The sequence below is a fragment of the Diceros bicornis genome, chromosome 6 (genome assembly GCF_020826845.1).
Source record: "Diceros bicornis minor isolate mBicDic1 chromosome 6, mDicBic1.mat.cur, whole genome shotgun sequence".
Taxonomy (NCBI): domain Eukaryota; kingdom Metazoa; phylum Chordata; class Mammalia; order Perissodactyla; family Rhinocerotidae; genus Diceros; species Diceros bicornis.
Window position 1 is genome coordinate 59,190,298 of NC_080745.1, and position 18,220 is coordinate 59,208,517.

General features: G+C 42.1%; 1 protein-coding gene across 2 annotated transcripts in view; it reads left to right on the top strand.

Annotated features, from left to right (window-relative positions):
* The window catches only part of PDE6C (phosphodiesterase 6C), a 51,005-nt gene that overhangs the window by 16,906 nt on the left and 15,879 nt on the right, over nucleotides 1-18,220 (top strand). For both annotated transcript variants that reach the window (XM_058543559.1, XM_058543560.1), the window contains 8 exons: nucleotides 682-729; nucleotides 4,428-4,577; nucleotides 5,168-5,311; nucleotides 6,544-6,612; nucleotides 11,365-11,511; nucleotides 11,751-11,858; nucleotides 12,251-12,360; nucleotides 16,155-16,242. In XM_058543559.1, coding sequence (XP_058399542.1) covers nucleotides 682-729; nucleotides 4,428-4,577; nucleotides 5,168-5,311; nucleotides 6,544-6,612; nucleotides 11,365-11,511; nucleotides 11,751-11,858; nucleotides 12,251-12,360; nucleotides 16,155-16,242 — 864 coding nt within the window. The remainder of the gene's footprint in view (nucleotides 1-681; nucleotides 730-4,427; nucleotides 4,578-5,167; nucleotides 5,312-6,543; nucleotides 6,613-11,364; nucleotides 11,512-11,750; nucleotides 11,859-12,250; nucleotides 12,361-16,154; nucleotides 16,243-18,220) is intronic.

Sequence of the window (18,220 nt, forward strand, 5' to 3'; positions counted from 1 at the left end):
AATGTCTCTTCCAGCTTTAAAATGCTATGATTTTAAGAATCCAATATAATTTTGGTGGGAAGAAAGATATAGTCTCTTATTAAGACCCATTTGTGGATATGACCTGATGTTCAGATAATTAAAAATGGCCCAACCTGGAATGCTTTCTTGTCCTTATGGATGTGAGCAATAGTCTCTGAATTCAGTACTTAAAGTGATGGCTCATAGTGAATATTTACTTTGGCATACCTAAAAGGTTGTTTCCTCCTGCTCCCTAGCCACTTTCTTCCAACAGGGATCCCACATCAGAAAAAAAAAAGAGAAAGAAAATACAGCCTTCCCAGCATAGCAGCCACACCTGCCCCAACAGAACGGCCTTTCTGCTCAGCTGTTTCCTCTCCTTGGCCTAAACAGCTAGTTGCATTGAATTTGGAAGGAGAATCCTTAGAGCTTGGGAGAGTAGGGAGGAGCAGAGATAGATGGTGCTAAATGGCGACCAATGACTTAATTAGAAGAGAAGCTAACTTCGAAATGTTAGCAAATTTGGCCTAGCCGAGGTCCAGTGTGAATAATTTGCTTGCGAGCAGTCAAGAGCTAGGCAAGAAGCCTTCACACCTGATGCGTTCTTTCTTGTTCTGCTTTGTGGGTTGAATGGCTGTACCACACGATGTTTCAGGACTTCCGTCTCTTCTTGCTTTACAGATCTGTAACATGCTGAATGCCCCTGCAGATGAATACTTCACTTTTCAGGTAACCTCGCCCTCTGCCAGGCCTCACGGCTCAGTGCAGGGGAGGAGGGGAACAGCACTGTCGCCCCCACCGCCCGTCCCCAGAGTCCGCCTTATGCTCCGGTGTGGCCAGGAGGCACACACGGGGCTTATGTCCCCCTCCCCCTGGCTGGGCCAGTGGCTGAGTAGCAGATTCTTCAGTGAAGGGAGAAGAGGCAGGAGGAAAAGAGGGGAGTGAGAGAGGAGACAGGGTGTTTGTCTCCCCGGCGTGCAGGGGGCCCTGCTCTTCTCCATTCTCCCCTGCTCCTGGTCGTCTAGTGCTAGAAACATGCCTGGCACATCACAGGTGCTCAATAAATATTTTCTGCATGAATCATTGGCACCCGAATTCAGCCCTTTGGGGGGTTTTCTCGCAGCCCTTTCCTGCAGCGTATTCCAACTGTCATCAGGAAAAGAGAAACTTATTATTGGGTGCTTGGGGGCCTCGCCTGCTGTCAAGGCTCTGGGTCTTATCCCTCCTCCTCTAAGATCCAGAGATCCCCCTTCCCCACCTGTCCCTTCTGCCACTCCCCTCCCTACCTGTCACCTCTGCCATCCCTCCCCACTTGTTACCTCTGTCCCCCCACCTGTCACCTCTGCCACTCCCCTCCCCATCTGTCACCTCTGCCACCCCCTCCCCACCTGACCATCGGGGATAAACTGGCATTTGGCTCTGCAGCCTCTCCTTTTCTGCCTTCTGGCACTTGTTCTGTATTCTACGTTTAAGGAACATCCAGTTAGAGCCTAGTCCTGGTCAGGATTAGAGACTGCCCTCCCAGTGGGGACCGCGAGTGTCTGTCTTCCTGGCTCTCACTCACAGACACACACACAGAGCCTCAGCTATGCATGGATGGAGAAGCCAGCCTCCTTGGGGGTGAGGGGCGCCTTCTCAGCATCAGAAGCAAACCAGACCTGGGGAAACCTGTGCACACTTCCTTAGTTATGTGGAAGGTTTCCCTCTGATCTCCCTGCTCATCCCTCTGCTCACTGACATGGAAAACGCACAAACACCATATGGTGCCTTTGCTCCAGCTCCTTCCTCCTTACAGCCAAAGCTTAATCATGACCACACTGTGCCCCGCCCTGACTCCTATATTATGGCAATTGGGTGCCAGGAAAGAATGTACAAGCAGGAAAAAGGGGACGAGGACTTTCTAAAGTGTCCAAACCTTAAGCAGTCGTTGTCTAAACAGGGAGGGGAGGGCGCTGGCCCAGGAGAACCAGGACTGCACTCTGAGGTTTCAGGGCCTGTACTTTCTCTCGTGCCATGCTGTGGCTACCACAGGAGCAGCCACACAAATGCTCTGATGGCCCTGGCAGAGAGGAGGCTAGGGGTTAACCTCCAGCTCGTAGGAATTTCCCAGCTTTCCAAGAAACATCAATGTGGTGCCCATGAAAATATCTTCTCAGGTCTCCGACTGTGGGAAGGATAACCATCCAATGGCTGCTGGGATCAGAAATCCACTGTGACATTTGCACTGAGGCTGGGCTTCCCATGGGCCACTCGCAGCCACTGGCTGAGTGTGGCAGGGATGCTAAAGCAGGCCAGACTCCTCTGACAGCCACGTTGCCCTAGGAATCCCCAGCAGACTCTTCTAGAACGGCACTGCTATCTAAGAGGCTTCCACCCAACTCCTTAGTCCTGGGTCAGAATTGCATCTTGATGGTGCTGTAGGCCTCCTCAGGCTCCCTCCCCATTTTCCCACAGGCATCGCTCCTGTGGATTATTCCAAAGAGCAGACTCAGGAGAGGGCGGCTGCCCTCCCCAAGCCTCCACCCTGCTCTGCCTTCCCATTCTCCCTGCACCTGCTCATGCCTCGCCTCTACTCTCCCTAGTCCCTTTTGCACCTGACAAGTTTAATGGAAAAACCAATGACCCAAAGAGAACTACAGTCAGAGCAGACTTGCAAAGGCAGTGGGTCTCAAACTATGTTCCTTGGGATCATGGTGTATTAGTTTCCTATTGCTGCTGTAATAAATTACCACTCAGTAGCTTAAAACAACACAAATGTGTTATCTTACAGTTCTGAAAGTCAGAGGTCAGTAAAGCTTGTTTTGGAAGCTTTTAAAAATATACATATGTGCTTATGGTTGTGAAGTTATTTTGCACACAGATAATATATTTTCTGTTATTGATTTTGTCCCTAGTCCATGTGAGGGTATAAGTATATAAATATTTCACAGTATTTTCCAAGGATGAAGACTTTGAGAACCACTGTGCACTGCTTTTTTTCCCTAAAGCTTTGAAAATTAGGACACATAAATTGAGGTTTGGTTTCTCTGCTTTTCATTCCAAGTATAAAGATAAGATCTTCAACTAATAAGCAATTATTTATTGAGCACCTGTCATATGCCCAGGACCGTCCCATCACTTACATGGAATTCAACAGTTTGTGGAACAGCTCTTTGGTAAGGTTAGAAAATAGCCTCGGAGACAAAAATCAACAATTCTGAAACATTTGGAAAATATCTAAATGCTAAATTGTATGGTCCAGGCTATAACTGCTGTTGGAATTCTGAAAAAGAGAAGTTCCATATGGATGAAAAAAGTTAGAGAAGGCTTCATGGGAGAGGCGAGACTTAACCTGGGCTTCTGAGATGACTGAATAAGCCAAGGGCAGGCTGAAGAAGGAATAATGTAGTATGTTAAGTGCTCTGCTGCCTTTGCCTTGCTGCAAACTGTGCAGGTGCCACACCATGGTTCTCAGACTTCAGAGGGCATCAGAATTACCTGTGGAACTTATTTATGATACGTGCCCGGAGATTACGGAACAAGCTAAAAAAAAAAAAAATCTCTTGCACGTGGTCCTTGGGCCACACATTGAGAAACACTGCTAAACTTCTGTGTCTGCATCCCTCACTTATCATCTTGAGCTCAGGGCCTCTGATTTATTCATCTTTGTACCCCCAGCAGCTAGCCCAGGTCTTGGCACGTCATAGGGACTTGACAGATGTTTACTAAACTTGCCTCATCACAGAACAAAAAACTATTTTGATGGATCAGTCAGGAAAACAGAAACCACATTAGGTATTTCAACAGAGAGAATTTCACATAAGGAATTAGCTAAACTGGTGTTGGAGGACAGAAAAAGTGAACAGGGAACACTGAGGTAACAGAGGTAAGTGCTTCCCATCCCTAGGGCTGGAGGGACAAAGAGAAGAGGTTAGGGTTGTCACAATACAGACACTTTGTTCTAGTACACTTAATCGCATATACTAGAACACTTTTATGGTCTTAGCCATGTTCTGACACAACGTAGGAATTGTGCATCTAACATCCAAAGATTATTCTTTCTTTAAATTAAAAATAACCCAAGTGGAGGGTGTGGCTATAAGGGGGAAGTGCAAGGGAGCCTTGTGGTGATGGATTAGTTCTGTATCTCGATTCTAATGGAAGTTGCATATATCTATGTGTGATGAATTTGCATAGCAGCACACACACGCATGCACAAATAAATATATATAAATCTAATGAAATTAGAATAAGCTCTGTGGCTTGTACTAATGTCTAGTTCCTGGTTTGGATAGTGTACTGTAGTTACAAGATGTTACCATTGGGGAAACTGGGTGAAGGGTACGTGGGACCACTCTGCAGATTTCTTTTGCAACATCCTGTGAATCTACAATTATTTCAAAATAAAAAGTTAAAAAAATAACCCTAAGTGTCTTTATTGTTTGTAGAAAGGACCTGTAGATGAAACTGGTTGGGTCATTAAAAACGTCTTGTCCCTGCCTATCGTCAACAAGAAAGAAGACATCGTGGGAGTGGCCACATTTTATAACAGGAAGGATGGAAAACCTTTTGATGAGTACGATGAACACATTACTGAGGTAAGTGCAATTATGAAATAATGGAGGTAAATGAAATTCATGAAATAATAGAGGATGCATAATTATTTGTTGTTCTGGAATGATATTTTGGAAGGGCAATTAAGATATGAGTCACACATGGTTGCAGTCAATATGTTGTTATTGTATCATTTCTATTTCCTGATTTCTTTAAACTGCAACATTTTCTACCAAAGTATGAACTTTTGGCTTAATCAAAATTCTTTACGATACTAGGAAATTGGGAAAGACTATTTCTATCTCTTTTCTCCCCACTCCCTCTTCTATTCCCTCTCCTTTTTGTTATCATCCCCAGTCCTCTCTCTGATTATCAGGTCATGCTTTATTCTACTGGATTTTTGTAATTCTCTCCTCTAATAAAGTTTTCATGGTGCATGGTACACTTTGACAAGCAAGGGCTTAGCCAATTTTATTGTCTGGGGCTGATTATTAGTATGATTTTTCTTAGATTAAAACAAAGAACTGGGTTGTTAATGGTGGAAGGGAGATTGATAGGAAAACAAGCAGGTTGTTGCCTCCAAATTAATTTTCCTCTAATTTCAGAGAATTGAATTACGTTTTATCCATTTCAGACTCTCACACAATTTCTTGGATGGTCTCTTTTAAATACTGACACTTATGAGAAAATGAATAAGCTAGAGAACAGAAAGGACATCGCTCAGGAAATGCTCATGAGCCAAACCAAAGCTACTCCTGATGAAATCAAGTCTATTTTGGTAAGTGGGTAATTCAGTCCTACTGGACATTAGGTAGTATCTAACCATGGATTCTGGAATTTGTCTAATTATTCAGAGATCTGACAAATGGGAATAGGTTTGGTCCTGGTCTAAGGAAGGGGAGACAAAAAAGGAGGACTAGGGGGAAGACTTGGGTGGCCCAGTGTACACAGAGCCTTATGGGACTTCCAGGCTGCTTGGTTGGAATATCACTTTGTTAAAAAACAGCTCCTGGGTCTATAGGAGCTGGAGTAGTGACATCTAGATTCAAGTGTGTTAACAAGCAAAAAAAATATTTTCAGGAAGGGAAATGTATCAGTCAGCTATTTCTATATAATACTGCATAACAAACATAACATCTCAATGGTATGTAACAATAAGCATCTTTTCTCACTCGTGCATTTGTGGGTTGACCAGGCTTCGATTTATCTTGGTTGAGTTTGGCTCCAAGCTGTGAGTTTGGTTTGCTCTATGCATCTCTCATCCTTCTGGACCAGTAGCTACCTTATAGATGTTCTTCTCATGATAATGACAGGAGTATAAGAGAGCAAACCCAACTGTGCAAGCACATTTTAAGTCTTTACTCACATTATATTCACTAAAATTCTCATTGGCCAAACTTGACCAAGACTAACATCACGGATGATGGGAGAGCAAGTAGATATTTGCTCACAGTGTTCTAATTTTCGCTAAATGAAGTGCAAATATCATACACCCACTATTTCTACTCCTTTTATTTCCCTAGCCTTTAGAGTGTATGCATAGGTATAGTTTTGCTGGGGTGGTTTCTTTGTTTTTGACTTTGCTGGGTGATTTGTGAATTAAGAGAATTTGGTTTGAGAGTTTGTGATGTTGAAGATGAGAAGGTCTAGGGAGAATAAAGGGAAATTGCTATAAACTAATAAAAAACAGATGTCAGCTACTCATTTTTCTTTTTCTTTCCTACCTACATACAAACAACCCACATCTCTCTTTTTTTTTTTTAAGACAGCTACTGATACATTTTTGAGGAACAGAGAAATTCCCCCAAATGATGTTTTTTATAAGAGATTATTTCTTGGAGAAAACTCTTCAGAATTAGGTGCTTTAGGTCTTTTTTGTATCCAGAATGTATCTTTGTCATGTAACTCATTACAGCCTATTTTAAATATATTTTAACTGATTTTAAGATTAGAGGAATCAGACAGAAATCTTCTTTGTAGTACCTTCACTCAATTGCTTTTGCATTCTAGAAATATAAAGAGAAGTTAAATATAGATGTAATTGAAGACTGTGAAGAAAAACAACTTGTCACAATTTTGGTAAGTGTTTTACTTCTATCCTTAATGCCTTTTTAATAAGATATATTAGGACATATTTTCCCATTTTTCAAGCAAATGTTGAGTTTCCTCATCCTTGTACCTTTCAAGGCTAAAAAGAAAGGGGATTTCTTCTAAAGAGTCATCTTCTAGCTCCCTGCTTTTCTTCCTCTTTGTCTCCTACAGTCCAGTCCACACAGATAATTTAGAATCACGGCTAAACTAGACTATGGCATAAGGGACTTCAGGCACAGACTCCAGAGATAGCATGGCCTGGTTTATTTTAACAGCTCTAGATTACACCATGGCCAGCCCAGAAGACATGTCAGGATTACAGTAGAACATAGACCCTTCTAGAAGTCACAATTACCATCTGTCATCTCTAGCTTCTCTCTGGGAGCCTGGAGGACTTCAGCTTTTTCCTATTGTTATTAGGCCACCCCTACTATTTCTGGTTGAAATTAACTTCTTTTCCAGTTCATTAATTCTATATTTTGTTGTGTCTAGTGTTAAACTCACACAAACCCGTTTTCTACAGTTTACTGTTAATCCCATCCAATAGATTTCTTAATTTCAGAGATTATCTTTTTCAGTTCTAGAATGTACAATTCATTTTTTTAAAGATTCCAACTCTACGTTAAAACTTTTCATCATTTTATCTATCTTCCCCTCTATTTTCCTGAATTTATTGACCATAATTATTTTAAGTTCTCGATCTCAATACCTGAATCACCTATAGGTCTGCTTCTACTGTCTATTTTTACTCTTGGGTTTCAGTCATTTAATCATTTTAAAACATAGTTCATATTTTTTTTCATTGAGAACCAGACATTGTGGATAAAAACCTGGAGGGGCTCTGGGTGATATTATCTTTCTGCAAAGAGAGTTTGACTTTATTCTGACAGGTGAATGGAGTTGGCTTTAGATTTTGTTAGGGAGGTCTATTTCAGTTTGGTCCTTGCTACTAGGATAGAGCCCTTATTTCTAGAGTGTGGCCCTTCTGGAATTCCAACTGAAAGCCTGGGATATTTACCAAGGCCCCTAGACCTTGAATTTCAGAGGCTTGAATTCAATCTGCTTGAAATTGAAATAATATCACATTTATTTCCCTCACTAACTATCTCATCCTGTTTTCCACCGCCCCTTTCCAATCTGTGATGTAAGTCTTTCTAAGCTAAGATACACTGAATATCTCACCTTCCCTCTTCCCATCTTTTATGAACTCTGTCCTCCCATCCTATCCCTTGGTTCTGCTACCACAGAGCCATTGGCCTTTGACCCTTTCTTGAGGGTCCCATTCCCACCGTGCATATTTTCATGTCACCTCAGTCTCTTCCGCCTTCTCCTACTCTCCTTGGCTTCACCTCTGAGCACTTTCCTCTCACACTTGGCCTGGAAGACAATGCTTCTTCTGCATGTTTTACATGCATCTTCTTTTAAAAAAAAATCTTTAATTGACATCCATGACACTTAGGAAATTCTCTAGTTCTCTATTTAGAGGAGAAAGGACTTTATGTTGGAAAAGCAATAAAATGGACAAAGAACCAGTAGCTTTGCTAAAAGATAGCCTATTTTGAATGTAACATCTGCTCTAGGCTCATCCCCAATAATTGCTGCAAGAGACAAATAAATATTTCAGAAGTGTTCTCCAAAATTATCTTGGCATAATTTCCCAGCTACATAATTATTTGTGCATCTCCATTTACCAGGATTCTTTCTCCAGGTGTGCACTTTAAGTCTAGGTTCAGAGGAGGCCCGTCCTCTTTTCTAGGTGAAACAGCAGGCACATGTCACAGGGAAGGACCGAGGTAGCAGTGCACGGACTCAGGCAGAGGAAGTGAGGCAAGTCCTCCTCCTACCTTTCTCCTGCTATCCAGGACATTTAGGTCACTCATAGATAGATGATCTGGAGAGGACTTCCCAGAGAAGTACCTCACTCACTCATCCTTTATTCATTTTTTTTCATGCATTAGGTAATTATTGAGATGTACTATAATACAAGGAAGCCTAGGTCCTGAGGGCAAAAGATAGTATGGTCTGGTTCTTATGTGGTTCAAGAAGCCCCAGTTTATTAGGGAGACAAAAATATAAGCAATGACACTGCCCTACAAGGACGAGCTCACAGAGCATGACCACTAAGTGCCCAGGGGAGGCCAAGGGCCTGATACAATACGAGATGATAGCCGTGGCCCTGAGGCTTGAAGGGAAAGAAGGAGTCAACTGGGCAGGTTGATGATGGGGGCTTGGAGATGCCTGGAGATGAGAAGGGAAGCAAGACAGTACAGACCAGGGCCTGGAGACACAAGGTCGCACGTTGTCTCAGGAAACTGATGACAGCTGGGTGTGGCCAGAGCCCCGGTGAGCAGAGGAGAGGAGCAGCCTGTGAGGCCTGGCAGGGAGGCGGGACAAGACCAAGACAGCGTGGCACGCTAGGACCCGGGAAGTGACCTGATCAGATGTTCAGGGTGATCCTTCTGGGAGCAGATGGAGCAAGCCAGCCTTGAGGCAGGAGGCCAGTGGGGCCACTTGATGGCCAAGGGGGATGGCAGCAGCTCCCTCCTCCACCCATTACACCCCAGTTGTATGTAATGCAATTCCTGCAAAGAGGAGAAAAATCAGCCTTGGGCACCAGAGTCCCGACCTACCAGATCAATCAAACGCCTTTATTTTTATCAACCGCTCTGTATCACAGACTGAAAAACAGCTGTTCTTCAAAACCCGTGATTTTAGTATTAAAGTATTATTTTATTGGTTCTCCTGTAACTGCAGATGGGGCCTCTGGGAATCATAATTCTGAGAACTCCTTACTTTGTTTCCTGCTAAAATGCACATTTACACTTTAGTGTGACTGACCCTGCAATGCATTAAAAAGCACTTTCACATTTTATCTTTGCATCACACTCTGAGAACCATAGGGCAGAGACGAGAGGCTATGTGGCACCCCCTTGCACCTCATAACTCTCTTCTCTTACTTTGATTTTTAAAAGACGTGCTTATTGTCTGTCTCTCCCCATGAAAATGTACGTTTCAGGGGCACTGACAATGTCTGCTTTATTCATTGCTTTACCCATAATGATTAGAACACAGATGGGAATCAATAAATGTTTGTTGAATCAATAAATAATAAAATGAATAAGTGAAAAAGAAGAGCCTATATGGGCAAGAAATCTGGTAGGATTTGGAGAGAAAAAGAAAGTGATAAGAAGGAGTAGCAAAGGGCATAGGAGGGTCCTATGAGAAATGGAGAAAGGAGTTTTGTGAAGTATTACTATGGGCCATGAGTTGAATCCCCTCTAATTTTCTTTGAGACATACAAGTAAAATCGGAATTGCTTTTTAACTAAAACAATAAAGACAAAAATGTTATTACTATTATTCCCATTTCACAGATGAGAATACTGAGGCTTGTTCAGTCTGGGAGATGCAGCTAATCCAAACCCGGAACTGAACACTAGTCTCCTGACTCCAAGCCATTGCTTTGCAGGAAAAAAAATCTCTGCCTAAAGTGACGGTCTGAGAGTAGCATTGGTGAGAAGGGAGACCCAGGGAGTGGAGAGGAGGGCAAGGGTGTGATGGGGCCAGCCAGGACTCAGGGGTTAGGGGACCAGAAACCATAATTTTACTTAAAACGGCCATATACCATTTGGTGTTGAAATTTGTGTAAATAGAGTGTGAGCCGTCCCCTGGGAAACTTTAAACTTACTGAGGGAAGTGACCACAGCACATGGGTGAGCACATACAATGGGCTCAGTAAATACCTATTGAACTGAATTGCTCATCTGGTCAATAGTCCAGATGTCTAGTCCTTGCTAACGCCTGCATCCGGGAGCTTTCTCTCCTCCCACGGGATCTACTCTTCTCTCCTCCCTGCCTCCTACCAAATCAGCTGAATGCACCCCCTTCCAGAATCTCTCCTCCTTTAATTCCCCCCAGCCTGCCTTCAACTTCCCCCACAGTTGTGGGCACTTACACCATGCTCTGTGAGTATTCTCAGCTCTCACTTTCACTGGTCTGTATTGTATGTATAACCGTTTCAATAAGTTCAGTTCCTTAAGGTCAAGATCCATATTTTTATTACCCAAACCATGTCAATACTCACGTACCTAGTTCACTGTTTTTTCACATAGTCCTATATCCTAACAAGCTGTGGGTTAAATGAGATGTCTGCAATTGTACCAATACACTGCATTCATTCGTTCATTCATTCATCCAACAAAGTTTACCTAGCACCTCCACGGGCCAGGCCCTGCAGGGGGGATACCCCAGCAAACAAGACAGACACGATCCCACCCCTGTCAGCTCACAGTCTAGTGGGAAAGCGCCACTGAGCACGTAAAGAAAATACGATAGATTGAAGTAAGCCATTATTTACTGTTGAGGGAATATTTCTCAAATAGGAAAATAGAGAAGTTGAGTATTGAAAATGGGTAAGGCTGCTGCAACTAAACATTTTATTTTGCATCAAAGAAAGAAAATACCCATTGGAGCTGGATTGGGAATTGAATTCCGTCACTTAGAAAATTTTGTAATATAGCTGAGTCTCAGTTTCACCATCTGGAAACGGGATAACTGTGCAGGTTTGTTGTGAGGATAATACATGTAAACTGCAGAAGCCGGTGCCAGGCACTTGGAGGCTCAGTGAAGGGCACATGTTATCCTTTCATTGTCATTTTGTTTTACGCCCAGTGCTGGATATGTGCGACTAAAGGGAAAAAAGATGCATGTAATCTGAAACAGTTCATCCTTGTTTCAACAGAAAGAGGACTTGCCGGACCCAAAAGCAGTCGACCTGTATGAATTCCGCTTCAGCGACTTCCCCATTACGGAGCATGGGCTGATTAAGTGTGGACTGCGACTGTTTTTTGAAATAAATGTGGTGGAGAAATTCAAAGTACCCGTAGAGGTCAGATGGTATCTAATTTAAAATACTGTGAGATCCTGTTGCTGACTTGACTCGTGGTTCCTGTGGCTCAAAAGATTTAACCTCAGTTTGGATATTACATTATTATTAACTTTGTAAATACATCAGCTTAAACCCTGTAAACAAGACAACCTATCTTTTCAGATAAGATTGTCACAGACCTTCTGACCTTTAGAATTCTATTCCAAAGTCTGACGGGTGTTGTCTTCTTCTGGGGACAGGTCCTGACCAGGTGGATGTACACCGTGAGGAAAGGGTACCGGTCCGTCACTTACCACAACTGGCGGCACGGCTTCAACGTGGGGCAGACCATGTTTACCCTGCTGATGGTGGGTACAGAGCGCTGTCGCTCACCGTAAACCTGTGCAGGCCCCTCTTGAGCCTGGTGAGAGATAGATCCGGTCCACCATTTTGGATAGTAATTTTGGAATTCATGGCCACAATCCATACACCCCAAACTCCCCTGTAGACGATGCCAGGGGACATGGGTACCCAGCACCTGGCTGGATTGTCACTCTGACATTCGAATACTTACCTCCTTAAAGGAAAACTCAGTTACCTGCTGGGTTTTGTAATTGCCCGAATGAGTTACAATGTCCACAAGAAATAAACCCAACTTGCTCTGAACACACAGCAGGTCCCCTTCTCCATTGCAGGCAGGCCCCTCTGCACGTGTTGCGGAGGTGTGTTAATCCAAGTAAATATACATATGTATTTTTAGACAGGAAGACTAAAGAAGTACTACACGGATCTTGAAGCTTTCGCCATGCTCGCTGCTGCTTTCTGCCATGACATTGACCACAGAGGCACCAATAATTTGTATCAGATGAAGTAAGTGAACACATGCAACAACAGTGACATGTACTGGTGATGTTTGAAAGCGCCTGGGGGGGTGAAGGAAATTTTTCCCTGTTCCTTAGCCCAACCGGTTCCTCTTAGTCACGTTGAGGAATCACAGGGCGGTGTTCTGTGCCTTCTGAGCTTCAGCCCTCATAATGTTCTCCCTTTCTCTCTGGCTGCTTGCCTTTCCCTTCTGTTTCCGTCTCCAAATGTGCCCCTGCCTTATTGGTGAATGCTTTCACTCCTGCTGTCAACTTTGTTTAATCAGAGTATTGACTTCGTGCACTAAAGTGCATTGATCTTAGGCTGACACTTGTACATACCTGGGGAACGCCACCTAGCTCAAGCTAGAGAACATTTCTTCCTGGGCTCACCACCTCTCATGCCCCTGGTCCTTTTGCTTCTGTGAAACGCTCCTTGAGCCGGCCCTGCATCTTAATATCGCTGCCATCTTCCTCTCTTGTCCCAAGAAAGGGTAATAATAAGGGTGCAGGCTCTCAGCTCAGACAGATTTGAGTTTGCTGGGTTCACAAGTTATTTAAACTATCTAAGCTTCGATTTCCTCATCTGGAAAATAAGAATTATAGTAACGGTATCTAACAGGCAAGGTCATTGTATAGATTAAATGAGGTCATGCATATAAGGTACTCTGCTCATGGTAGGCTCTTGGCAGTTAACAAATATTAGGCATTATTATCATTACTGTTATTATGTCATTGGCGGTCTTCAAAATTCATCAGCAATGCTCATGGCCAGCCTAGCTGCCTGATAATGGTTTTTAAGATGCTCTGTCTGCCTTAGCCACACTCTATCCTCATCTCTGTCACACAACCTACCCCTCTCTGGAGGTAGTGAGGGGTTTTAGAGAGATTGAGCTTCTAGAGTCTGGGTTTGTGGGGTCCAACTACTTCCCGGTTAAGGGATCTTGGGAAAATCACTTAGTCTATTTGAGATTCAGTTTCTTGACTGTAAATTGGCTACAATATCAGCCTCTGAAAGACTGTTGTGAGAATCAAATGAAATCATATACATGATACTACGTAGTAGGTGCTCAAGAAAAATTTATTCAATGAATGAAAAGAGCTTTGTGAGCAGTGGATTCTCACCTTCAGCAACTCTATCTGCCAGACTTTGTCTTGAAGAGGATCTCCACTCTGGCTTTGGGCAAGGGACGTCTTTGTCTTGGGAGGTTCCAGCCCATGCTGGCCATTCTGCACTCTTGAACACAAGTCTCCTGACAGTCGTTGAGTTCTCTTCCTCCCTCCTAATCAGTAGTGCATTAGCCAATTCAGTTCCAAAGGAACTAACATTTATTGAGCATCTATTGTGTGCTAAAGACCAGGCTAAGAACTTGGTACCCATCACTTCATTTAATCCTCACAGCACTCCCACATGGGAGGAACTATTATCCCCTGCTTTTACTGATGGAGAAACAAGCTCAAAAACGTGAAGTCCACCTTGCCTTAGACTAAAAGAAGTAGCCGAGTTGGATGTGGCATCTCACCTCCACATCCCAGGAAGGATGCAGCCACATCCCAGACTTCTGCTTTGGCCTGGCATTTGGAGCCTGTGTGGGTCCCTCCATTCATCAGTGATGGGCATACTGACCTTCTACCACCATTTCTGTCTGTAAGCTGCACAGCAGGAACATGTAGTGATGGCTTCATTCTTTTACAGGTTTATAGATCTCTTTGTTCCTTCCATCCCCTTTTTCTCATTTAGTTTTTCAGTTCTCCTGTCTTTCAGTCTCCTTTACTCTCCTCCATCTTGTCTCTGAAGAAATGCAATTATCAGAAAAAAATCTGAGGAATTGTAGAATTTATCTCATCTCCCCATCCAGTGTAGTCCTCTCCTCTACCGTATTCCCTCCTGTGTCCTCTAGTCTATTCGATTATCTTCCATAGTGGAGAATCCACTTGCTCACAAGGCAGGCCATTCTATTTTTAGATGATTCTAATGGTTGCATGTTCTTCAAGCTATTGAACAGAAATTGGTCTCCCTATAACTTCTGTTTGTCCTAGTTCAGGTCTTTGGAGCTGCCAGGATGCGTATAATTTTTCATCCATAGGCTATTCCTTCATATATTAAAGAGAGTTATCATTACCCCCTGCCCTTTTCCTGGTTGAACACACCAACTTGTTTTAACTATTTCTTATATAACAATTTCCATACATATAATTTTGTTTGTTATTCTTCTCTGTACCCACTCTAGTGTTTTTATGTCATTCCTAAGTGCAGGTCTTGGGTGTGACACAATAATGCAGACGTGATCTGAAGTACTTTATATTTAATCCTAATTAAATTTCATCTTCTTAATTTGATTCTTTATTCCACTCTTAACAGAAATAGCCTTTTAAATCACACTCTGTTAGTCAATGGATTCATTATTTTTTTCAGTTTTTTATCATCTGAAAATTAGATAGTCATGATTTCCATCAATATTCATTTAAAATCTATAAAATTGTGCATCAGGACAAAACTGGATTTAGCTTTATTCATTTTTTAAAAATCTCCAGTGCTGACACAGAGTTGATATTTGAATATGTGTTAAAATTATGATCAATTATAATATTGATCAAACATAGTCTAATTGTTCCCTAACTGGAGTATTTGGTTTACCAGACCTTTTAGTGACCTGTTCATGACTCCTCCCCTCCTTAAAGTTCTTATTAAAAATGCAGATTCCTGGGCCTGAACCCAGAAAGGCCAGTCAGTAAGTGTGAAATGAAGCCCAGGATCTCCCCAGCCTGCCCACTCGCCCTGTGAACTCGATATTTCTGACAATGTTCCTCCCCTCCTTAAAGTAAAGAAATAAAAGGAAACTTCTCTGCTAAGGCTGCCACCCATATTTCTGATTTCTTCCTTCCTTAAAATTATTTATTCCATATTTCCATAACAAAGTCTTCACAACATCTATGTAGACCTTCGGCCTCATCCTCTCTCCATCTTTTCTTCTTTTCACCTTATTTTCAATTTTGTTTCCCCTTCCTCAGACAGGAAGAACTGAAGAAAGGGTGCCAAAGACTGAGGTCCCCACTTTCATAAAGCTGTGACCTAATGTTTAACAAATGGAAAATTTAAGTTTAAATTTCTGTCCCTGTCTTGGAGGAGGAAAGCAATGTTACTTTATCATCATTTTCATTTTGGTTTCTGGAAATTCTTTTTTATTTTTTTTTTTTATAATTTTATTTATTTATTTTTCCCCCAAAGCCCCCGTAGATAGTTGTATGTCATAGCTGCACATCCTTTTAGTTGCTGTATGTGGGACGTGGCCTCAGCATGGCCGGAGAAGTGGTGCCTCGGTGCACGCCCGGGATCTGAACCCTGGCCGCCAGCAGCGGAGCGCGCATACTTAACCGCCAAGCCACAGGGCCGGCCCACGGAAATTCTTAATAAACGCTTTCTATGCAAAGAAACATAGGGCTTCAACAGGTTTGCTACACGGTCTGTAAGTCATAGTCCCCCCACCATAAGCTCCAGGGAACTTAAAGACTTTAGATGCAGGGCATGAAGCAAACTTCCTAGTTTAAAGAATTCAATCATTTTATGCATTCAACAAATTAGGGATTTTTTTAAGGATTTTTTTTTTTAAAGAGCATATTCTCATCTTCTAAACCTAAAAAATCTTTTCCAATATGTGACTTTTGACCATTTCACAGGCATTAGGGGAGAGGGAGGAGAGGGAATAAATGAGAAAAATCCTCAGATAGTAAAGATTCTATATTGTATGGACTTATGTGTAATCTTTAAACAGCTAAAATTATGGCAAATCCTTTTCCTCTTAGATCCACATCTCCATTAGCAAGGCTTCATGGATCTTCCATTTTGGAGAGGCACCACCTGGAGTACAGTAAGACTCTACTGCAGGATGAGGTACGTGAGCCTCTCTCCAGGCCAGCTCACAAGCTCTGGATCAAAGTGCTAACCCACAGAAAATGCTTAGAAGGAGATGGCCTTGAGTTATGGCGGTTGACAGTGTGTACCCTTATTGAAGTCAATTGAGAGAAACTGCTATACTGAAACAGTATAATTTTGAACAAGCAAGTTGGAAGTAGCTGAGATAGAGAAAAGAGCCGTGGAAAGTCATAGAATCTCTGTGGGTCTGTGGAGAAAGAAGAAAAAACTTAAGGTGGATGTGAGAGAGCTCTGTGCACCCTAAAGTATGTATGAATGTAGAGGAGAAAGGAGGCTACATAACCAATGATTTTCTTATTCATGGGGCCCACGCCATAAGGCATTGTCCATATCTTTGAGAAAGTCAAGCTTTGGTAGTGGAGGTAGGCATGAAATTGGGATATAAGACAGAATCGGACAGCTGCCATCAGAGAAGCACTAAGTAAAGCTCGGAGAGTTCTGGAGGGAGATGCTGCATTCAGAAGTGGGCAGATCATAGGGTAGCAGAGGGCTAGGATCCAGGATGGCTTTATGCAGGAAGTGGCTTGTGCTTGGTCTTGAATTCACTTAGCATGTACTGCTTACATTCCATAGAAGGTAGTCATTCTTCTTCCCTATCGATTTTATTTGAGGGTATATAGGCTTTTGGAAAAGTTGTGGATATAATCTAGTTATACTTTTAAAAAATCTCTTGAGAAAGTTCCAAACCAAAAGTGATTAAAATGAGTCATTGTTAGATGGAGGACAACACTATTTTGTCATAACAGAGAATTTGTTTAGAATCACATGTGCTCATTAGGATAAACAAGACCTCTGGAGAGTGGAGCTTTTCTCAGTTTCTAGAATAATCCTTTTATTAAAGACTCAGAGGAGAGGCTACACAGAAACATGTCCAAGTTTAGAGACAACATTACATTCTTCTAGGTAATGAAAAGCTAAGTGGGAAAACTTGTAAGGCAGAGTGATCAGGCAGAAAAGTGGAAAAAGAAAAAGAAATACTTGAGTGTTTTTAATAGCCTGTGATTGAGGCTGTGCCCAGACACGGGGACCCGGACCAACTGCATCAGGGACATGGATTTCACAGGGCGAGTGGGCAGGCTGTTAAAAACAGACCCTGGGCTTCATTTCACACTTAACTGACTGGGCTCTCTGGGGTTTGGGCCCAGGAATCTGCATTTTTAATAAGAACTTTAATAATTCTGATGTATAGCCAGAACTTTTCCCTGCAGTCGGATTTACACCATAACAATGATGATGACATCTGTTTTATGAAAATTAAAAGAAGTAGACTTGAAAGAAGATAAGAGTAAATTGTTATTATCCAACTTGTTATGAGTCTTTGTTTTACCAGTTGGGACAATCTTATGTTTTTGAGTGAGAATTTTCTATACATCCCACTGATTATGTGATACTAAAGGCAAGTAGTGTCAAATATAATTTATTATTTAATTTTACATTTACTTACTAAAGGAAAATATATTTTAAAACTACAGTTAAATATTGAAATGCTTAACATTGGAAGGCTCCTGGTGTCTCTTATGTTTTTCCTTCTGGGATTTGAGAGTTTATAATAGAGTTATGGTTTTCCATCTTAATTTTTTTAAAATGTTATTTACTCTGCAGTCTGAAGTGGCTTTGATGGCTTTATAAAGACGTATTGTTCTTTCTAAAAAGGAATATTGCATCTCGGTAATCCATGCTACCTTGGCGAGGACTTGTCTACAATGCTATTCAACCTGTTAATTGCAGACTTTTAAGGCCTGTAAATAGCGTCTCCAGGCAATGCAATTACAGAGCTTTTTATGAGCAGGCCACTTGAACACTGAAAAAACTGAAATTTTTAGCCATCAGATGTTCTTTTTACATTTTTGGAAGACAATCTAGTTCTTTTATTTATTTTTTGTATAAAGAAAATATTTACATTTAAAAAAAGTTTATTTTTTTTAAATAAGAGAAA